The sequence below is a fragment of the Rattus norvegicus genome, chromosome X (genome assembly GCF_036323735.1).
Source record: "Rattus norvegicus strain BN/NHsdMcwi chromosome X, GRCr8, whole genome shotgun sequence".
In the NCBI taxonomy this organism is placed as follows: domain Eukaryota; kingdom Metazoa; phylum Chordata; class Mammalia; order Rodentia; family Muridae; genus Rattus; species Rattus norvegicus.
In genome coordinates this window covers 112,294,921-112,318,734 of record NC_086039.1, presented here as the reverse complement: position 1 = coordinate 112,318,734, position 23,814 = coordinate 112,294,921, and the positions used below count along the sequence as shown (strand labels likewise).

General features: G+C 40.4%; 1 protein-coding gene across 9 annotated transcripts in view; it reads left to right on the top strand.

Moving 5' to 3' along the window:
- The window catches only part of Dcx (doublecortin), a 142,837-nt gene that overhangs the window by 51,557 nt on the left and 67,466 nt on the right, over nt 1-23,814 (top strand). For 2 of the 9 annotated variants that reach the window (XM_063280338.1, XM_006257385.5), the window contains exons 1-2: nt 14,308-14,617; nt 16,372-16,757. In XM_063280338.1, coding sequence (XP_063136408.1) covers nt 16,394-16,757 — 364 coding nt within the window. In that variant the 5' untranslated portion in view covers nt 14,308-14,617; nt 16,372-16,393. The other 7 variants (XM_006257386.5, XM_063280337.1, XM_063280339.1 and 4 more) reach the window with 7 other exon arrangements.

Below are 23,814 nucleotides of genomic sequence, written 5' to 3'. Positions count from 1 at the left end.
ACATGTCGGCTTTAGCATGACATCCTTTCACCTGTGTGGCCCAGCAGTACATCATTTGGCACAAATGACTTTCCAAAGACATTAGAAGTTTCCACTTCATATACTTTCAACTAATGGTTAGAATTTTGAATGTTCCTTATACAGAGCAGGGATAAATGTTTAAGGTAGTGGGTATGATATACCATTTATCCCGATCTTATGCCCTAGCCCCTTCCCTCCCCTCCATGTCTCTCCCTCAGTCCTACCCCTCACAATCCTGTCCCTCTTTCCCATTTAGATCCTCTCCCTCCCCTCCCACTGACCCCTCCTCCTCCCCTTTCACTCTTCCTTTCTTTACTCCTTTCATGCCCTCCATTTATTCTACCCCTCCTTCCCTCTTCTCCTTTCCTCCATTCTCAGCTTTCTCCTTCTCTCTACTAACCTCCCCACCCTTCCTTCTTTCCCACCTCCCTTCTCCTCCCTCAGTCTTCTCTTCTCCATTCATTTCCTCCTTCCCTCCTAACATCTTCTCTCCTCTCATCATTCATACCTTCATTTCCTCCCCTTTCCCTTCTTCTATCTTCCTCCTCCCCTTTGCTCCTCCCTTCATCTCCTCCCATCCCTTTCTTCTTCCCTCCTATGCTAGTCCCCTCCTTCTCTTCTCATTCTCTCGTCCTTATCTTCTCCTGTCCCCTCCTTCCATTCATCCTTCTTCTGTTTATTCCTTCTTCCTTTCTTTCTGAGCTTTTTCCCTCCCCACTCCCTCCCTTTCGCCCTTTCTCTCCCTTTTCACTTTCTAACCATTGTCCATTCTCTCCACTCCTCCTTTCCTCCCTTTACACTCCCCTTTCCCCTCCCATCCTTTTCTCCCATCCCCTTCCTTTCCTAATCGCCTCCTTTCCTTTTCCCCTTTTAATCTCCTCCCCTTCTTCTCTTCCTTCTTCTCTCTCCCATTATTCTCTTCCTACCCTTTCCATCTCTTCTCCCATTCCTATCCCATCCCCCTCCTATCCTGCCCTTTGTTTCTCACAATCTGTTCTTCTGTTACTCATCCCTCTCCTCCTTTCTTCCCCTTTCTTCCTCCACTGTCCTCTCCTTCTTTCTTTCCTGCCCTTCCCTTCACCTCTTCACCTTTCTCTTCCCCTCCTCACTCTTCTCCCTTTCCCTTCCCCTCTTCCATGCTTCCTTCCCTTCTGTCCTCCATTCTCTCCTCTATCACTCCTACTCCCCACCTCCCTTTCCTTTCCCTCACTGCTCCCCTTTCCTTTCCTCCCTTTTTTCTCTATTCATTCCTTTATTACCCCTTCCTCCCTTGCTGTCCTCCTCCCTTCCCCTCTTGTCTCCCTCCTCCCCACCCTTTTAGATCCCCTCCTTCCTTTCTTTCCTCCACTCTCTCCTCCCCTCCCTTCCTCCACTCACTCCTCCTTTGCTCTTCACTTCCTGCTTTCTTCCCATTCCTTTCCTACCCTCCTCCCTTCCTTTCTCTTCATTCACCCCTCTCTTTCCTCACTCTCACTTCTTACCCCTTTTATTCTCCTATCCCTATCTCTTCTCCTCCACTCCCTTCCTCCTAGCCTTTTCCCCATACTGTCCTCCCCTCTTCTCTTCTCTTCCTCTCTTCCACCCCTTTCTCCTTATTCTATTCTTTCCTTACCTCTCTTTCCTAACCCTCCTCCTTCCTTTCTTTCCTTTCTTCCCTCCACTTCCACTCCTCTCCTTCCTTTGCTTTCTTTCCCCTTTTCTCCCCTTCCTTCTAATACCCTTCCTCCCTTCTTCTTCTTCACTCATCTCCTTCTTCCCCTTTCTCCCTTCTTCTTTCCTCCTTTCCTCCCTCCTATTGGGACTTGCCATCATCCGTACCATAGCCTGGGTTGCTATAGTTGCAGTGGCTGCCACTGTTTTGTTGAGTCATAAAGCCCTAGTGACAAAGACAGAAGGGACCAGCCACGTTCTGTCAGTATTGTGCCTGCTGTGGAGATGTACATATAAGTCTTCTGGAAGACGTTATTATAAAGATCTAGAATTAAACCAACCCAACCACAAAACTTTCAAGCCCAAATTTATCCTGTCTACATGCAGGCACCAGAGTTGGAGCTGAGACTGAGGGAATGACCAACCAATAATTGGCCCAACTTAAGACCATCCCACGGACAAGCACCAATCCCTAACACTATTAATGATACTCTGTTATGCTTGCAGACAAGAGCATGTTGTCCTCTGAGAGTCTCCACCTAACAGCTGACTCAGACAGATGTAGACACCTCCAGCCAAACAGTGGGTGGAAGTTGGGAACTTTTATGGAAGAATAGGAGGAAGGATTGTGGGCCTCAAAGGAGATAGAAACTCCACAGAAATACCAACAGAGTCAACTAACCTGGACCCTTGGGGCTCTCAGTCTCAACCACCAACCAAAGAACATACATAGGATGAACCCAGGACGCCCTGCTTATAAGTTGCAGATCTGCATCTTGATCTTCATGTGTGTCTTAAACAACTGGACCAGGGGCTATCTCAAAAGCTGTTTCCTCTCTGTGGGATATGTTCTTCTAGCTGGGCTGCCTTTTTTTTTGCCTCAGTGGGAGAAGATGCACCTAGCTTCACAGAGACTTGAAGTGTCAGGGTGGGAGGGATACCCAGGAGGAGAAGGGGTGATGAAGGGGAGGAGAGAGGGGGGAAGAATTCTGGGAGGGGTCAGTGAGCAGGATGTAAAGTGAATAAGTAAAAAACGATTACTTTAAAAATCTAGAGTTAGCGTACTTCTGAAATAAGACAAAGAATGTTATGCTATTAGACAGGTGTACTTACATATAGAGTAATCATAAATGAGTAAATAAAATTAATTTAATTTTAGTTATTGAGATGGAAAAAACACAAGCAAATAAATGGTAAATGTATATCAGGTTCTAAGAATTGTGTTTGTTGAAGAAACATTTGACTACTTACTCACTGAACAGTGCCGAGATCTAACCCTTGTTACAGGTCTATAGACATTAGGTTAGTAAGAAGGAAGATCTACTTATACAACATCTGTTTTGATAAACTTATTCTCTGGTATTTTATCAAGGCAAGACCAACATCATCAGCCATGAAAAGGAGCCTGAACCAACTAGGGAGAACAGCTCTAGTTTTGTGTTCAGGCCACCCAGTTTCATCCAAATAAATACAATTGTCCCTATTTTAATTCATGAAGTCACACCAGTACCCCAGTGGGAAATGTTCACACTCTTACAGAAAGAAGACAAAGTTTACAAATACTAAAACAATAGTAAGGCTTTGCATGAATATCTAGTTAGAGCTAAGTACTATGTGAATGAATACAGTCTAAGTAACAGTGGATCAAAATCTTAGGTTGTGTGCCAAACTTACATAGATCTGCTTACCATCTAGTTTGCTAATATTGACATGTATTTATTTAATCTTTTTATAGTTTTTAATTGGATATTTTTAATTTACATTTCAAATATTATCTCCTATCTTGGTTTTCCCGACAGAAACCCACTATCTTACCCTGCTTCTATGAGAGTCCTACCCCACCCACCCATCCATTTCCATCCATCTCCCCACCCTGACATTCCTTTACACTGGGGCATCAGGCCATGACAGGACCAAGGGCTTCTTCTCACATTGATGCCCAATGAGGCCATTCTTTGCTCTATATCCAGCTGGAGTCTATTCAGTTGTACACTTTGGATGGTGGTTTAGTCCCTGAGAGGTCAGGTTGGTTGGTATTGTGCTTATGGGGATGCAAACCCCTTCAGCTCCTTCAATCCTTTCACTAACTCCTCCATTGAGAACCTCATTCACAGATCAATGGTTGGCTGCAAGCATCTGCCTCTCTGTTTGCCAAACTCTGGCAGAGCCTCTGAGGAGATAGCTGTATCAGACTTCTGTCAGCATGCACTTCTTGACATCAGCAATATTGCATGGGTTTCGTGGCTGTATGTATATGAGAAGGATCCCCAAGTAGGGCAGTCTCTGAATGGCCTTTTCTTCAGTCTCTGCTCCAAAATTTGTCTCTGTATTTCCTCCTATTTGCTACCCCTTCAATATTTTTGTTACCCCTTCAAAGAAGGACTGAAGCATCTGCACTTCAGTTGGTGGTTCCTCTTGAGCTTCGTGTGGATTGTATCATTGGGTAATCTGAGCTTTGGGGATAACATCCACTTATCAATGAGTGCATGCCATGTGTGTTTTTTGGTAATTGGGTTACATCACTCAGTATGATATTTTCTAGTTCCATCTATTTGTCTATGAATTTTGCGAAGTGATTATTTTTAATATCTGAGTAGTACTCCATTGTGTAAATGTACCATATTTTCTGTATCCATTCCTCTGTTGAGGGAAAAAGGGTTTTGCTCAGATTCTGGCTATTATAAATAAGGCTGCTATGAACATACTGGAGCACGTGTCCTTGTCATATGTTGGAACATCTTTTGGGTATACCAGGAGTAATATAGCTGGGACCTCAGGTAGTATTAGGTCCACCTTTCTGAGAAACCTCCAGGCTGATTTTCAGAGTGGTGGTTCCAGCTTGCAATCCCACCAAAAATGGAGGAGTGTTCCTCTTTCTCCACATCCTTCTCAGCAACTGTTGTCACCTGAGTTTTTGAACTTAGTCATTCTGACTGGCGTGAGGTGGAATCTCAGGGTTGTTTTCATTTGCATTTCCCTGATGACTAAGGATGTTGAACATTTCTTTAGGTGCTTCTCAGCTATTTGGTATTCCTTGGTTGAGAATTCTTTGTTTAGCTCTGTACCCATTTTTTAAATAGGGTTATTTGGCTCTCTGGAGTGTAACTTCTCGTGTTCTTTATATATATTAGATATTAGCCTTCACTCAGATCTAGGATTGGTAAAGATCTTTTCCCAATCTGTTGGTTGCTGTTTTGCCTTAGAGAAGCTTTGAAATTTGTGAAGTCCCATTTGTTGATTCTTGATCTTAGAGCATAAGCCATTGGTGTTCTGTTCGAGAAATTTTCCCTTGTGCCTATGTGTTCAAGGCTCTTCCCCAATTTCTCTTCTATTAGTTTCATTCTTTCTGGTTTATTTGGAGGAACTTGATCCACTTAGACTTGAGCTTTTAACAAGGCAATAAGAATGGATTTATTTGCATTATTCTACATGCTGACCACTAGTTAAACCAGCACCATTTGTTGAAAATTACCTTTTTTCCACTGAATGGTTTTAGTTTCTTCGTCAACTATTAAGTGACCATAGGTCTGTGGGTTCATTTTTGGGTCTTCAATTCTATTCCATTGATCTACCTGCCTGTCTCTGTACCAATACCATACAGTTTTGTTTTTTTTTTGTTTTGTTTTGTTTTGTTTTGTTTTTATCGCGATTGCTCTGTGATACAGCTTGAGGTCAGAGATGGTGATTCCCCCAGAAGTTCTTTTTTTGTTGAGAATAGTTTTCTCTATCTTGTTTTTTTTTTTTTTTTTTTTGCTTTTCCAAATGAATCTGCAAATTGCTCTTTCTAACTCTATGAAGAATTAAGTTGGAAGTTTGATGAAGATTGCATGGAATCTGTCGATTGCTTTCAGCAAGATGGCTGTTTTACTATATTAATTCTGCCAAACCATGAGCACGGGAGATCTTTCCATCTTCTGAGATCTTCTTTGATTTCTTTCTTCAGAGACTTGAAGTTCTTGTCATACAGATCTTTCACTTGCTTGGTCAGAGTCACAAGATATTTTATATTATTTTTGGCTATTGTGAAAGGTGTTATTTCCCTAATTTCTTTCTCAGCCCATTTATCCTTTGAGTAGAGGAAGGCTACTGATTTGTTTGAGTTAATTTTATACCCAGCCACTTTGGTGAAGTTGTTTATCAGTCTTATTAGTTCTCTGGTGGAATTTTTGGGGTCACTTAAATATACTGTCATATCATCTGCAAATAGTGATATTTTAATTCTTCCTTTCCAATTTGTATCCATTTGATCACTTTTTGTTGTCTGATTGCTCTGGCTAGTACTTCAAGTACTATATTGAATAAGTAGGGAGAGAGTGGGCAGCCTTGTCTAGTCCCAGAATTTAGTGGGATTGCTTCAAGTTTCTCTTTATTTAGTTTGATATTGGCTACTGGTTTGCTGGATGTTGCTTTTACTATGTTTAGGTATGGTTCTTGAATTCCTGATCTTTCCAGGACTTTTATCATGAAAGGATATTGAATTTTGTCAAATGCTTTCTTAGCATTTAATGAAATGATCTTGTGAGTTTTTTCCTTGAGTTTGTTTATATCATGGATTACATTGATGAATGTCTTTATATCAAACCACCCTGCATCCCTGGGATGAAGCCTACTTGATCATTGTGAATGATCCGTTTGATGTGTTTTTGGATTTCATTTTTGAGGCTTTTATTGAGTATTTTCGCATTGATATTCATAAGGGAAATTGGTCTGAAGTTCTCTTTCTTTGTTGTGTCTTTGTGTGGTTTAGGTATAAGCATAATTGTGGTTTCATAGAATGATTTGGGTAGTGCTCCATTTCTAATTTGTGGAATAGTTTGGACAGTATTGGTTTTAGGTCTCCTGTGAAGGTCTGATAGAATTCTACATTAAACCCATCTGGTCCTGGACTTTATTTGGTTGGGAAACTTTTAATGACTGCTTCTATTTCTTTAGCAGTTATTGGACTGTTTAGATGGTTCATCTGATCCTGATTTAACTTTGGTACCTGGTATCTGTCTAGAACATTGTACGTTTCATCCAGATTTTCCAGTTTTGTTGAGCATAGTCTTTTGTAGTAAGATCTGATGATTTTTTAAAAAATTTCCTCTTATTCTGTTGTTATGTCTCCCTTTGCAGTTCTGATTTTGTTAATTTGGACACTCTGTGCCCTTTGCTTAGTCTTTCTAAGGTTTTATCTATCTTGTTGATTTTCTCAAAAAACACCTTCTGGTTTTATTGATTTTTTTGTTTATTTTTATTTATTTTTTGTTTCTACTTGGTCGACTCCAGCCCTGAGTTTGGTTATTTCCTGCTGTCTACTCCTCTTGGATGTATTTGCTTCTTTTTGTTCTAGAGCTTTTATATGTGCTGTCAAGATGCCAGTGTATGCTCTCTCCAGCTTCTTTTTGGAGACACTCAGAGCTATGTGTTTTACTCCTAGCACTGCATTTATTGTGTCCTATAAGATTGGGTATGTTGTGACTTTATTTTCATTAAATTCTAAAACATATTTAATTTTTTTATTTTTTCCTTGACCAAGTCATCACTGAGTAGAGCATTGAGCAGCTTCCATATGTATTGTGGGCTCTCAGTTGTTTTTGTTGTTATTGAAGACTAAGCCAGCCTTAGTCCATGGTGAACTGATAGAATGCATGGGATTATTTCAATCTTCTATCTGTTGAAGCCTGTTTTGTGATCAATTATATGGTCAATTTTGGAGAAGGTACCATGAGGTGCTGAGAAGAAGGTCTATTCTTTTATTTTAGGATGAAATCTTCTTTAAATATCTGTTAAATCCTATTAGTTTCACTGTTTCTCTGTTTAGTTTCTGTTTCCATGATCTGTTTATTGGTGAGAGTTAGGTGTTGAAGTCTCTCACTACTATTGTACATGGTGCAATGTGTGCTTTGAGCTTTAGTAAAGTTTCTTTTATGAATGTGGGTGCCCTTGCATTTGGGGTCACAAATATTCAGAATTGAGAGTTCTTCTTGGTGAATTTTCCCTTTGATGAATATGAAGTGCCCTTCTTAATCTTTCTTGATACCTTTTGGTTGAACATTGATTTTATTCGATATTAGAATGGCTACTCTAGCTTGTTTCCTGGGACCATTTGGAAATTTTTTTCCCAGCCTTTTAGTCTGAGGAAGTATCTGTCTTTTTAACTGAGGTGTGTTTCTTATGTGCTGCCAAATGCTGGGTCTTGGTTATGTATCCAGTCTGTTATTCTATATCTTTTTATTAGGGAATGGAGTCTATTGATGTTGAGAGATATTAGGGACCAATGATTGCTCTTTTGTATTATGTTTGCTGTTAGAGGTGGAATTATGCTTGTGTGGATATCTTCTTTTGCGTTTGTTGCAAGGGGATTATTGCTTTTTCTAGGGTGTGGTTTCCCTCCCTGTGTAGGAGTTTTCCATCTATTATCCTTTGTAGTGCTGGATTTGAGGAAATACATTGTGTAAATTTGGTTTTGTCATGGAATATCTTGGTTTCTCCTTCTATGCTAATTGAGAGTTTTGCTGGATATAGTATCCTGGGCTGGCGATTTTCTTCTCTTAGGGTCTGTATGACATCTGCCTAGGATATTCTAGCTTTCATTATCTCTGTTGAGAAGACTTGTGTAATTCTGATAGGTCTGTGATTATATGTTACGTGACCTTTCTCTCTTATTGACTTTGATATTCTTTCTTTGTGTTGTGCATTTGGTGTTTTGACTAATATGTGATGGTAGGAATTTCTTTTCTGGTCCAATCTATTTGGAGTTTTGTAGGCTTATTGTATGTTTATGGGCATCTCTTTCTTTAGGTTAAGGAAGTTTTCTTCTGTAATTTTGTTGAAGATATTTACTGGCCCTTTAAGTTGAGAATCTTTGCTCTCTGCTATACCTATTATCCCTAGGTTTGATCTTCTCATTGTATCCTGGATTTCCTGAATTTTAGGACTACAAGCTTTTTGCATTTTGCCTTTTCTTTAACGCTTGTGTCATGTTTTCTATGTTGTCTTCTGCCCCTGAGATTCTCTCTTCTATCTCTGCATTCTGTTGGTGATGCTTGCATCTTTGACTTCTCATCTCTTTCCTAGGTTTTCTATCTCCAAGGTTGTCTCTCTTTGTGCTTTCTTTATTGTTTCTATTTTCATTTTTAGATCCTGGATGGTTCTGTTCAATTCCTTCACCTGTTTGGTTGTGTTTTCCTGTAACACTTTAAAGGACTTTTGTGTTTCCTCTTTAAGGGTTTCTACTTGTTTACTTGTGTTGTCCTGTGTTTCTTTAAGGGAATTATTTATGTCCTTCTTAAAGTCTTCTATCATCATCATGAGATGTGATTTTAAACCCAACTGTTGCTTTTCTGGTGTGTTTGGATATCCAGTATTTGCTCTGGTGGGAGAACTGGGCTCTATGATGCCAAGTAGTCTTGGTTTCTGTTGCTTAGGTTCCTGTGCTTGCCTCTTGCCATCAGGTTGTCTCTGGTGTTAGCTTGCCTTGCTGTCTCTGACAGTAGCTTGACCCTCCTGTAAGCCTCTGTGTCAGCCCTCCTGGGAGACCAGCTCTCTGTCAGCAAGATTTGGGTACAGAGAGCTGTTCCGTAGGATGCAGACAGAAACTGGAAAGGTCCTTCCCAGACTCCTCTTCACTTCCTTTGTCCTGAGGGCTCCAGGTGGGTCTCTCTGAGCAGAAGTGGTGGTCTCATCTGTGCTTTCACATGCGTCAGCACTTGTGGGAGACCAACTCTCTCCTGGCAGAATCTAGGTACAGAGAGGTCTTGTACAGTTTGGGCATTTGCTTAATCTTTAAGATAAGGTAACAAAGTAACAGTTTCTATTTTTCTTTTTTAATAGATTTATTTATTTTTAATGCATGTGAGTACACTGTTTCTCCCTTCAGAGACACCAGAAGAGGGCATCAGATCGCACTACAGATGGTTGCTGGAAATTGAACTCAGGACCTCTAGAAGAGAAGTCCGTGCCCGTAAACCCTGAGCCATCTCTCCATCCCATCACTGTAGTAACAAGAGTTTCTTAGGAAATTTCCATATACACGGGTTTTTGATTGCCATCCACCATACTCCTTTTCCTATCTTTCTGCTTCCATTATTCCCCTTCCACTGCTTCCACTTCCAATATATTTTTCCTCTTCTTCCCTTAAAATCCTGTTTACTTCTTATGTAGTTTCAGGACCTCTACACACACACACACACACACACACACACACACACACACACACGCGCGCACAAACATACACACACAGACACACACACACACGCACAAACATACACACACAGACACACACACAAACACACACAGAGAGAGAGAGAGAGAGAGAGAGAGACTATAAGCTAGTAGTCTTATATGAGAGAAAACAAATACCTTTAACTCTCTCTACCTAAGACACCTCATTCTGCATCATTTCAGTCCCACTCACTTTTTCATAAGTCTCATAATTTCACTTTTTACCTATGGATTAATAAATTGTGTATATACACTACATTTCCATTAATTCATGAGTTGATACACATCTAAACTAGTTCCATTTCTTTGCTATTGTGAAAAGAGCCACAATAAAATAAATGCACAAATAGCTCTATGGTATAGTATAGGATAGTATAGTTTCCTTTGGAAATGTTTGCAAGAGTGGAAAAGATGGGACATATTGCAGTTTGATTTTGTGCTTTTTTAGTAGCCGCTGAATCAAGTTCTGTATGGGGTGTACCACTCTTAATATCAGTAGATAAGGATTCCCCCTTTCTTGCATTCTCACAAGCATTTGTCTGATTTCTAGATTATAACCATTCTAACAGAAATTCTGATTGAATCTTAAAGTAGTGTTAATTTTCATTTCTTTGATGTCTATGGGTGCTTGAACACATTAGATCTATTCATTGGCTATTTGTATTTCTTTGTTTGAAAATGTCCATTCAGTTGCTTTGTACATTTATGGACTGGACATTTTGTGATGTTTAATGCTTGTACTAAATTAGCCTCCCCTGCACTAAAATATAGCTGGAAAAGCATTCTTCCATTTTGTAGGTTGTTCACGCTGAAGACTGTCTCTTAGAAGCATTTGGAAGAGATTGAAATTCAGCTTAGGCTGTAATTCAGTCACTCACAAAATTAGACTCTGGGTCTGATTTTAAGCTACCAACTCTGTGTCTAAAATCTTAAAAGATTATTTTAGACCAATTATAAAACCGTGCAGAGAGATGATAATTTGAAACCTTGTCCTAGTCATATTAACTCTCCTGCATAGTCAGAAGCAACCTGTGGTTATTATCCTAGTATAAAACTATGCTAAAAACAACCATGTGCCTTGTCTAAAACTTGCCTTCAAGCATAAGCATGAAGATACTGAATTCCAGAGCTCCATCTTTAGTGATCTGTGGCTAAGAATCGCTTCTGTTATAATCACCTTATGAGGTCAGGGATGGAAGATAAGGAGCTCATTCCCAGTCTCAGATAAATAGGAAGACTGAGGACAGCCTATGATCCAGGACAACCTATAGTAATCGTAAGATTGGTTGAGTGGGGAGGAAAGAAGGAGATAAAGGTGAAGGAGGAGGAATATTAAGAAAAAGAGGAAGGAGAGGCACAGGGGGAGGTAATAGAGGAAATAAGATACTTATAAAATTAAGGATTTGTAATCTTTGTATCATTAAGGTAGGGACAGGTTAAGAGGAAACCACTGGAGACAAAAAGAACAGTGACATTCTCTCTGAGATCAGTAACTCACTGGTGTTACCATGGCCATTGATTCTCAGGAAATTACTAATTGGATATTGTAATACTGCTACAGCAAAGTCCTGGCCATCTTTGACTTTTGTTACTAGGGAGAATAATCCTAACCTTGCTTCCCCATTCTACATCTCATACAACTGTGTATAATGGGAGGAACCTAAGTTGCTTAATGAATCCTTGTCATCTTTTAAAGCTCTGCAATTCAAGAGGGTACAACTTAAAGGAGACCAAAATGTTCGTTGAGAAGCAACTTCACCAGTCTACAACTTAGGTGTAGCTCATTTTTCTTCTATTCCATTGCCTATGAAATCTTATATTTGAAAAAATGATCAGATTATTGTATTAAGGATAGTTATTTGGGTTGCTTTCGATTATTTTACTATTTTAAAGAACATTTAAATAGATGAAGGTGTTGCGGTTCCTTTAACATGTTTGTGAGGGTTTTTCTCCCATTGGATTCTTAGTCAGTCATTGGTAATATCACAAAAGTCAACAAAATGGTTAATTTAGAAATCACGGGGGTTGAGGATTTAGCTCAATGGTAGAGCGCTTGCCTAGCAAGCGCAAGGCCCTGGGTTCGGTCTCTAGCTCCGAAAAAAAGAAAAAAAAAAAAAAAGAAATCACAGAAACTCAGTTCTACTGTTCAAACGAGAAGGAAGTTCAAGATCAAGAACTTCATAGTTAACTTACGTGTATTTCATAAGAGTGTTCATTCCATGTAAGGGTGGCGATTGATACCTGGAATTTTAGCACTTTCAAGACTGAGGCAGGAAAATTATCGTATTTTTGTGGCCAGCTCAGACTATTACAGTGAGTTCCAGGTCAGCAAAGGCTATAGAATAAAATTTTATCTCGAAAAATTGAGTAGATGAAGGCTTAATCTCTTTCAGAAGACCTCATTTCAGAAGACTCAAGACCTCATTACTTCACCAGAGGACTGACCTCTTAATATTTTCATCTAAGGTCACCACCTAAAAATTAGTAGCATCAGAATTTGAACCCAGGTAGTCTGGCTCGAAAGCCCTTCTAATTACTATTATACCTTACTATTCCAAGGTCCTATTGATACTGACATTTGTTCAGTTCCCACAATGTGTCTTGCAAACCAATGCTATAATTATACTATGTTTATTTTCAGAATTTTATAGTAAATCTTTAATTATTGATTTATAATCAAGCTCTCTCTCATGTCAGCTATACTTCAAGCTTTATATTCTTTCAATACAACTTTACATCTTTTGGGGATTTCATAAAAATTATTTTATTGGGCTTTTTCTTGAAATGTATAGGTGACATTGGGGGAGGATTGATATTCTTATGGAAACATATCTTTGAGTCTTACTGTGAGCATGGCCTGAATTCTTTTGTTCCCATAACCATTAGCTGCCAGTGACCCCTCAGGTTGTGCTGGACCCTCCTAAGCTCCTACCACATCCATAATGGAATGTTGAGGTCCTGATCTTGTACTAGTCTTATTCAATTAACAACAGCTACTGTGATTTCATGGTCGTCATGCCCAGAAGAAACCCTTCACCTTACTCCAGCTCTTACATTCTTTCATCCCCCACTCTTCAACAATGGTTCCTGAACCTTGGAGGGAATGATGAAATGTCCCACTTAAGGCTGAGCCAGCACTCAACAGTCAAATAGTCTCAGCACATGGACCAGTTATGAGTCTCTGTGTTAACCCTTACAACTGCAAACAGACATTTTTTGACCATGACTGAGAAAATTTAACCTTTAAATAAATTTTTAATCTATTAGGTAGAAGCATAAACATTTAGAAGGTAGTTTGACACCATATCCATTGAGCAAAGCAACACTAATCAGTTTCTCTCTAGAGCCTATGACCACCACAGAAATAGTATGCTTATGACTAGTTTTATAGAACTAGAAGATTCCACTCTACTGACTAAACTTCAATCCCCATTCTTTAAAACCCACTTCTCTTCTTATGGGCTGCTTTCATGTTTTTTGATCTCTCTCTCTCTCTCTCTCTCTCTCTCTCTCTCTCTCTCTCTCCACACACACACACACACACACACACACACACACACACACACGTGCACACACACACACAGAAAGAGAGAGTTACATATGAGAGAAAATAAATCCTTTTGTCTCTCTTAGCCTAGAATACCTCACTCAGTATAACATTTTCAGTTCCCCACAATTTCTTCATAATTTTACTTTTTACCAATGGATGATTAAAATTGTGCATATATCTTGCATTTTCATTACCTATTCATCTGTTAGCAGACATCTGGGCTGTTTCTATTTTCTGGCTTTTATGAATAGAGCAGTAATAAACATGGATATGCAAGTGTCTCTATGGTAGGGTATAGTCTCCCTTGGGTATATGCCCAGGAGTAGGAAGGTGAAACATTAACCGATGTTTTACATCAGTCTAAAATGTTTTGTAGACATGTTGGGCTTGGGGACCTAAGTGCTGGCAAATTCTAGTAGCAAGGAAGCAGAACAGAGGCTGAAATTTTTCCACAAGTTAGAGGTCAGCCTGGGCTACACAGTGAGTTCCAGAACAGCTATGACTATAAAGCTGGACCCTGGCTCGATAAAACAACTGAACAAAAACTTGGAGGAGTGCCACTTTTCAATTCTAGCCTTCATGATTTCTGCAACTATTTCCCCTTGTATTATTAATTTGCCATACCCGCTGACTTCATTAAACAAAACAAAACCAAAAACAACAACAACAATAACAAAAAACAGTGTCGGATGCGCAAGCTCAAATGTCAGAAAATTTACAAATTTTTATTTTCTTCAAAGAAGGTAAAATGAAGAGTGCTGTAATTTCTAAGAAACTTGATTTGGCCTGCTGAGTCCAGCCACTAGGCAGATTAGGCCAAGGATTTTTAGCCAAGTAAAATTGCCAATTTTCTAAGAGAAAGGGCTAGCACATTGCTCATTAGAGCATTCTGAGCTTGCCTGTGCAATCCTTTTTTTTTCCTACCCTGCAATTTCCTGTGGGTTATAAACGAAACCTTTCTAGCTGTTAATGCAGGCTGTGAATTGAAGAAAAAAAAGCATGTAATTAATCATAGGAGGTTGGGGGTGTTCGCTAAGCTTCAGTTACAGGGGAGAAGCTGGACAAGGCACTAGGACCTAGAAGGCAACTATCCACCCTGGCAGGAATTTCTTGCTTGGAGCTCAGACAACAAAGGCATAGAGAGATTGGTTTTCTTTCTCACAGCATCTCCACCCAACCAGCAGAAAACCGGTGAGTGGGGCTTTCGAGTGATTTTCAAGCAGAATGTAACAGATGTCAAACGGGAGAAGCACAAGGCACACGCCTTTCTTTCTCTGTGTGTCCGCCTCTTTCTTCTCTTTTATTTGCCTTATTCTGTAGGATTTTTTTGTCCTCTAAGATTCTACCTGGGATTTTCCTTTGGAAAAGTGAGTTTGTTGTTTCTTTGTTTTCACTATGATGCTAATTTAGAATAATAGCACTTCGGATTCTAAAGCGTATCTTTATTTGCACAGCCTGCCTGGGGAAAATGCTTGCTACTCATCTTGAGGAGGTGGGGTCTTACTACTGCAGGTTGTCTGACAGAGACAATGCTGAGCTCAGCATAGGTCATGGTGACACTGGAGAAAAAGGGGGGACCGAACCTGGCAAATAGACCAGCTACCAGCCCCCTTTTATCTCCTGTCTCCCCGGTTCCTTGCAAATCTTGATGTGGCAGTGTATTGCAGCTGAGTCCTCTTGCTTTGTGAGTCTTTTTCCTCCATCTGTGAGATGAATGCTAATAGTTTGGTTTCTTGGATGTCAAGTTATTACCTTTGTAAGCGGTCGAGGCTTTGGTTATATTATTTGGTTGCATGTTTTCATTGTTGCGTTCTTTTTTATTTCCTGGTGGGGATGGGCTCGGGGGGGGGGTAGAGGGGGTGGAAATCCAAGCTTTACAGATGACCTTTTTCTTTTGCCCCCATTAATTCACCTAAGCAATAGACAAGTTTGAAGTGAATTGCCTGCTTTGAGGACAAAATGTTCTGTCAGTCAGGGGAGGAAACCCAGAACAATGAAAGGTGTCCTCGCTTGTAAAGGTCCCATATGCTATTCAGGGACTCATTTGGGAATCTTTCGCCAATTATTTCATTAAGAGATATCGCTGCATTGGTCGGGGAGGGGATGAAGCACCTGAAAGGAGAAAAAGGATTCTGTGATCAAATGGAATCAAGAGGAAAGCAGAGCTAACAGCTTGCTAAATAACTGGTTTTTTGACAATCCCTCCCCCCTTTTAGACCCCAGCCTACTTCTTATGGATGCGGTATAGCAGCACCAGCTTGATGGAGAGAGGGTTTGATGAATAGCACAAAGACACTGGGTATTCCCTGGAGGCTGTCCCTTTAAAAGAGAATCCTAGTTTATTCTGGGGGAGGGGATACACATATTAGAGCAGGAAAAAAGGGACTGGAAATAAAACTAATACACCCCCATACTAGTCATTGTCCTGGGTTGTAAAGACTGCTTCCTATGCTGGAGATGCTAACCTTGGCTAGTTCCCTCTATTTCTCTTTGAGGGGATTTTGTCAGGCTATGGATTCATTTACAACTGTTAGTCATGTGGCCATGTGTGAAGTAGCAGATGCCAGTTTTAATGTATTTTGCCCGAAGTTACAATTTGATAGGAGCCACTGTCAGGAAGCTCCAGGTTTTTAAGCTGTTTCAACACCCCCTCCCAAATTTGGAACAGTGCCAGAAGTGCCACCCTTTCTATCTCTTTCTCCTATCCCCCTTCCCACCATTCAGTCCTCAGTCCACTGCCCAGCCCCCTCCTTCTACTCTATTAAGATCAATATTCCTGCAGGTCAGGGACAAGCAGCAGATGGGTCTCAGGCTTTTTTCAACCAGTTCTTTTCACAGGCAGCAGATTGCAGCTCTGGATCTGGCTAATATTTTAATTCTTTTCTCCCCTTACCCTTCCTTATTCTTTGCCTCTCCTTATCCCCGCCCCTTTTCCTAACAATCAGGTTGCTGTGGTTCCACCAAAATATGGAACTTGATTTTGGACATTTTGACGAACGAGACAAAGCATCTAGAAATATGAGAGGGTCACGGATGAATGGACTTCCAAGTCCCACTCATAGTGCTCACTGTAGCTTCTACAGAACCAGAACCTTGCAGGCATTAAGTAATGAGAAGAAGGCCAAGAAGGTACGTTTCTACCGCAATGGGGACCGTTACTTCAAGGGGATTGTGTACGCTGTTTCTTCTGACCGTTTTCGTAGTTTTGATGCATTGCTGGCTGACCTGACTCGATCCTTGTCCGACAACATCAACCTGCCTCAGGGAGTGCGCTACATTTACACTATTGATGGATCCAGAAAGATTGGAAGCATGGATGAACTGGAAGAAGGTAATTTAAGTAGCGAGTAGTGGGTGGTAGCCCCTGGAGGGAAAGGACATCCCTGCTTCTGGTTATACTTTTAGTCTTCCTTGAAAGAAACTGGCTATTTGTTTGCCAAAACATCAGGTTGACGGATGGCTCAGGCTTCTGATCCCAAAGACACCCTTAACTGTCATTCCTTGTGGGGTTCCATCTCTGCTGTGGTTGAAATGTATGTGGGTCTGCTAATGCTAAATGTGCTTATCTGCCTAGGTATACAAAGGGAAATCTGAATTGTGACACTCACTCTAGATAGTGTTCATAGGTAACCCTGGGTAGCACCATTAGAGCAGGCCACGAAACCATTAGGGGAAGGAAGAATGTATGGTTGGTTTAACAGATAAAAATTGTGCCCACATTTCCTATGAATCACTGGGAAATTATTTGGGAATTGCCAGTCATTAGAAATACATGCCTCGATATAGGAATCCCTGGATATGTTCGCAGAGGATTAGACTTTTAGGTAAGTGGTTGCTGCTCAGCTGTTGCTTTGGAAAAGCTCACTTACGGGCGTGTCCATGGGGCTGAGATCATTGGGACAGATACGAAGGAAAGCTGTAGGTATGTCTGGTATTTTAATGAACACCATTTCTATTAAAGTAAGAATGAGTCACTCTGCCTAAATCCTTTCAGATCATCTCTAGACTTTGGAACTGCTACTGAACTATATGTGTTGACTGCTGAAAGACATGTAATAACAGAAAAAAATCCAAGATCTTCCACAAAACTTGTTCAACCATAGTATCTTTTCTTAATGGATATTTAGAAAATAGATCTGGGGTCATATTGTTAATATTTTACGCTGCTGTATAAATTACCTTGATCAATTTAACCCATATGTCCTGTAAAGAAGAGCCTCAAAGAAAGAGAAACAACACATTTGGTGACTTAGCAGGAGTATCGCAGCCTTTAGGCCTCCTACACTACTAGACAAAGGAACATGAAGATTGCCCTTATGCAAGGTCCTATTTCCCTCATGTAGTTGTGTTTTTCAAAGTACTTGTGTGATGTGATTTGGGCAGACACCTTATAAGACACAATGTCCACATAGTGGTTCTTTCTGAGTCTTAGAATTCAAATCAAAGAGTTTTTTACATAGCTGACCTTGAAAATCTATGTGGAGAAGGCCTAGACGATTTGATCACATACAATGCTGTAGGCAAACATTAATCATAGACTTTCCTGATTATTAAAGGATTAATCATTTTAGTGCATATCCTCAAATAAAAGGAGGCTCATTGTGGTCAACTCCAAGTCTGGATGGCTCAGTTGAGGGAGCTGTCCAACGGAGTGATCAATAAGGAGTTCATCTATCTATCAAATCTATATCTTAGTCAAAGTTGATGGATTTCTCTGTAATATCTTTTATAAACAAAGCACACCAAATCTCCAAGTCTGTCTTAATTTTCATCATTTGTGAACATCTGAAGGCCACAATGCATACTAGGCCAGAATTCTGAACCAACTAAAACAGTATTCTCAGGAAGAGTGAAACATGTTATACTTAACAGTGTTTTGTACAAATTTCCCTCAGTTTTTACATTTGCCCCCATCCATGTGTAAATGTATGCATATATATGTGTGTATTGAGAAAAAGGTGATGATAACACACTATCTTAGTTTCATCTGTGCAGGTGATCAGTGTGAATTTTAAAAACAAACTACAGCTTTATTGTCACCTGTACTCTCTTGGTTCCTGATAAGTTGAACCTACCTACCATTTCTGGGTGCAGTGGTATTTCCTGATGTGTTCCCAAACAGTATAGAATCTGGATAGGGATCAATTAAACTTATTCCTCTTGTCTTCTGTAAGCCCAAGTTTCGGTGGATGCCAATGCTTTTTCAGTCATGTGTCGAGGAAATCCAGAGGTATTTCTGAGAAAGTGTTGATAATGTGATAATTTTTCCCACTGCCATAGAGCTAAGCGTGAAAAGGCACTGGGCTGAGGAACATAAGGGAGGGGTTTTCTTCTCTCTCAGTTCACTAGTTAAAGCTATTTATCTAGGGAAAGAGGTCAGAAATCCCGTTATTCTGTTTACTTCTAGAAGAACAAACAGAAGATTAAAAAACATTATTAATGCACATTTCAGGTTGAGAACGTTAGGAAAGATTCCTAATAAAGAATCAGATTACAGGATTAGAGGAGCATATTATGGTTGAAGTATTGGAAATGAGATTTCTTTCCAATTCACATGTGTCAGCTTCTAGCCTGTAGAAACTTGAGAAAATCAGCAAACTTCAGGTTTTTTTTAATCCATAAAATGAAAGCAATTGTTTGGAGGATCAATTAAGGAATAATACTTAAGTGCTTTCTTAAACACATCCCAGGTCAACTGAGATAGGACCTCCAAGCCTAGGGCCTCTCAATTCATTTTTAGCCTTTATTGAGAGAATCTTTTGAGTATTATGAGCATTGGATGAGGTGATTTTGATGTGTCCTTTCCGTTAACAGCAGTGATGCAGAAAGTAGAAATCCTCTTTGCTGTTCCCCTTTGTTTTGTAGATCTCACAGGAATGTACTGTGCAACATATTATGCTTCCAAACAATCAGAACATTAAATATTTAGCCTAAAATTAGATGAGATACAAAGCAGCTGCTAATCACACCGACCCCCTGCCCTGCTGTCACTTCTTTTGTCTGGTGACTCCGGTGAACTGTCTGTTGCTAGATGCGGAAAGCATCAAGGGGAACATTTTGAGGCTAAACCTCATTTTTCATGTCAACCTTTCCACAGCTTCTTGCATACACCAAGGGTCTTGGAAAAGCCTCAGAGGATGTGGCCCTCATTAACTCTATCCCCAGATGGCCAATGAAGCCGATCCATCGGTGGTATTTCCCTTTGTCTTGCCTTTTCTTTATCTTTCATTAGAGAATTGTTCTCCATGTTCCTCATAGCCAAGCTTTTCCTCACCTTCATGTTTATTATACACACTAATCAATTTCAAAGGTATATCTGTGACTAGCCAGTTTCTGTGTATTAAGACAAGTTTGAGCACTATTCATTATGTAGAAGATTGGAAGAATACTTCGAAGTTGGACAGTCTTGCATAATTTGAGCTGCATAGTGACCCTGTATCATCTAGTTGTATTATCACAGTTTACCTGTTGCAATGAGATAAAACCATTTTTTCTCTAACTTACTCTCTAATCACTAAAGCAAGGCCATCCCCCAAAGCAGTGGTCTTATGATATTCTGAAGTAATGCATTAGTGAACATAATAATACAAAAGCCATCATTTAATATTTTAATGTAATAATGTAATAAAGTCCCCAGAAAAGAAGAGGAAGCCCATGGAAAAGCAGTTTCGCGTTAAGAGATTATAAATGTATGTGATTCTTTGGAAAATAGAACCTTCTTAAAGGTAAAGAGGAGTACTCATTGGGTCATTTTGAATCTAACACCTGCTCCCTTTCTGCCCTTTTGGTTGTGTTTTCAGCATTTCCTTCCCTCACCTCTCATCCCAAAGCAGGTTTATTCCAGGAAGTTTTCACCTTGCTTGCCTGAGAAACAACTTTCTTTCTCCATTCCCGGAGGGTGGAAAATAGCCCCTGGAGCTTGTGACAGGGTGGAGTCCCAGCTGTGAAAAGGCTTATTATGCCCCACCCAGCTCCAAGTGCTAGGTAACTGGCTGTGTAGGATGCGCCAGGCTCTGTAAATAGACATGAGAAATATTTGCAAGATCAGAACAAGGAAACCTTATGTATAACAAAGCAACACACCTAGGTCTTTCTAAGAGTAGAAGTAGAAGGCCCTTGGTGGTGAGTATCTAGTTCTTAACAATTGACTACCACAATATTACTTCAAGCCTATTCGAGATTGAAAAGAGAAGGAAATTCCTCTTTGTATATCTTTAGGCCCATAAGAAACTCTGCTATCATCAAGTGGAATGCCTTCAGTCCATAGATAAAGAGGTCAAGACAGGGAGATTGAGTGGCATGTCTGAGGTCATATGGCTCAACTGCCTGGCTGGGATTTGAATTAAGATCCGTCTTCTTCTTCCTCCTGAGTGCTGAGATGTAGACGCCTGAACCATCATGCTCTGCTGCAAGGCAAAAATGTTCCTGTTGCCTTTTTGTCTCCTGTAGTCCAAGCTATTGACAGCTATGTAACTATGTAGGTTGAGGGTGAGCTTGAACTCCTGCCCTTCTTGCCTCTCTCTTGCAAGTGCTGGGATTGTAGATGTGCATAACCATGTCTGGCTAAGTCATTGTTATTCATCATCATAAAGGTCTTGTCCTAAGTGGGCATCAACAGTTGCAGCAGGCAGCAGTGGCTTTGTTGGCTGTGAACTGTAGAGCTTTGTACACTTGCTATTTGCAGCATGCAGGGATTTCTTTTCTAGTAGCATGGAATTATCTACCTATCTACCATCTATCTATCTATCTATCTATCTATCTATCTATCTATCTATCTATCTATCTATCTATCTATCTACCTACCTACCTACCTACCTATCTATCTATCTATCTATCTATCTATCTATCTATCTATCTATCTATCTATCTATCTATCCTGTCTGACTCTCTGTCTCCCTAGGTAGGCCTCGTTGGCTGGCAACTCACTATCTGAAGCAGGCTGCCTCCAGCTCACCGAGATCTTCTTGCTCCTGTTTCCTGAGTGTGGGGATGTCAAGGCATGTGCCTCCATGCCCAGCCTACAGCAGGCAATCATATCTTTGAAGCCCTGGAACCCAGAAATTCTCACATTATTCAGTCAGTGCAGCTCACATCATGCTGCCTTGATGCCTGCTTCCCTCTTCTTTAGCTTTGCTTCCTCCTCACTCTCCATCCTCTCTCTCAGCTTTTACTTCTTCCTCTCTCTGTTTCCCTTCTAGTTATCTGTTTCCTCAGACTAGGCGCTTACCGACAGTAATTCGAACTTACGAAGTGTTTACTATGCTTCAGTCTGTGGGCTCAGGACTTTGCATCCACCACTGGACTTGTGCCCCACAGCATCCCTATAAGGTAGGGCTTTTATTAGCACCCCCCTACACACACATTGCAGACAAGAGACTGCTGCCAAGGGAGTCAGGTAATTTGCCAAAGGTCATGCAACTAGAAAGTGTTAGGAATCACAATCTGACTGACATCACACCAGCTGTTCTTTTTCCACTGCTATGTATTCAGGCCAAAAGTAGAGAGTGGACCGATTAAAATGTACCCCCAGAAGGTGCTCAACATAGATTTGGCTGAGTGCTGAGCCCTGTGGAAACTTCTCGGGTGCCATATGATACTCTAATTATTTGCCATCATGTTCATTTTCATGGGGCTAGTTAATCATACTTGGAGTTCAGAGGCTTAGAGGTTTAAGAGGGGCAGCACATACAGAAAACAAGTCCAGCTCCCTAATGAGGGCCACACAGCTGACTCCTCAGAAGAGCCTGTGGATGAGTGAAATCATAAATATAAAGCCCTAGACGTTTCCACTCCTCCATTTGTCTGACAGAGTTTGAAAGTGTAGGCATGGAAAGTTATGGGAAGCATTTGCCTCAAATGCATTGACCTCTTGGGGAAGCACCCACAAATATGACAAAGTACAGAGGCAAGAGACCATTTCTAGTGTGTGTGTGTGTGTGTGTGTGTGTGTGTGTGTGTGTGTGTGTGTGTGTTGGGGGAGTTGGGTATAAATATATAGAGGAATTGAAAGGGCCCCTTTGTTCTTTTGAGTCATATTTTCAGACCCCAGTCTTTAAACATTGGTGTTGTGTTGAAATTGCATACCATGAGACCAACAAAATTTTAGCTTGTGTCAACTCCTGAACCCATACGCACCAAACAGAGCCAGTGCCTATGATTGTCTATAACCCATGTCTTGGCTCCCCTACTGTACTAGACCATTACTGAGACTAAGCAGCCTTCTGTCTTACCCTCATCCTACACACACATACTTATCCCTTCAATGCCACCCTAGAGATTGCCACTGAATCTTAGCACTAACTGAGAAATTATTAATTCAATTGACTTAAAGGATTTGGTGCAATCAATATTTGCAAAGAGAATGAGTTGTCAGTCTGGTGTTTCTGAATGCCTCTGTGTAGCTCTTCTGCTGAGACCAAAGTGAGTGGAAAAGCCATCAGACTTTAATTGTATTTAATTTTTCCACTGACTAGGGATTATCTATTTGTCTATGAATTTAGTTTATTACTGATGACTTAAAGCCTGATCAAATCACTACTTTTGCAGTTCAACCTCTGGATGAACTTCTGTATACCTTGAGGCTAATGCGCTTTTACTCTGCAAATTCAGCTCTTCCTCCCCTCCCTCAATGTACTTCTCCCTCAGGCTGAACCTAACTTGCATCCAATTTTCTTTAGTTTCCAGTTCCAGGAGTCTAATGCCCTCCTCTTGCCTCTGGCCACTGCATTTCTTCCACTCTATTACTCATTTCCCCCAGCGCATAGTAAATCTAAAACTTATACTAGATTTTTTCAATTCAATCAGGATGCACATGCAGTCTCCCACTCATTCCTTGGGGCAGTCAAAGGCAACGGATGGAGATGGCACCAAATACACAGATGTAGTGTGCAATATTTAGAAGGATGGAGGAAGATGTAAAAGGGGTAGTATAAATTTCCAAAGACGAGCTAGACTTGCAAACACTAGGAGTGCTCTGTGTGTGGAGGGGAGGAGTTTTGTTACTAAGATACTTTCTTCATTTAGAGTGGGATAAGCAATAAATAACACACTTATACACACATTTAGACATTCAATGCATGTGTGTGCACACCCATGCATACATGCACATTAGACATGCATGCATGTGTGTGCATGCGTGCACTTGCACACACAGAGACTTTTCACATTTCAATAATTCCACTATTTAGCCTGATAGGATAATTTGGCTTTTGACCAAATGCCTACTGAATGTCTGATATGTAAGGTTTTTTTTTTGTTTTGTTTTTTTGTTTTTTTTTTTGTTTTTTTGTTCACGTCAATTTGAAATAAAGGTTCTCCTTGGTTCATATTATAGCAGAAGAAGCACACACCATATCAGGAAATAGAGACAAGTTAAATGGTGCATGGAA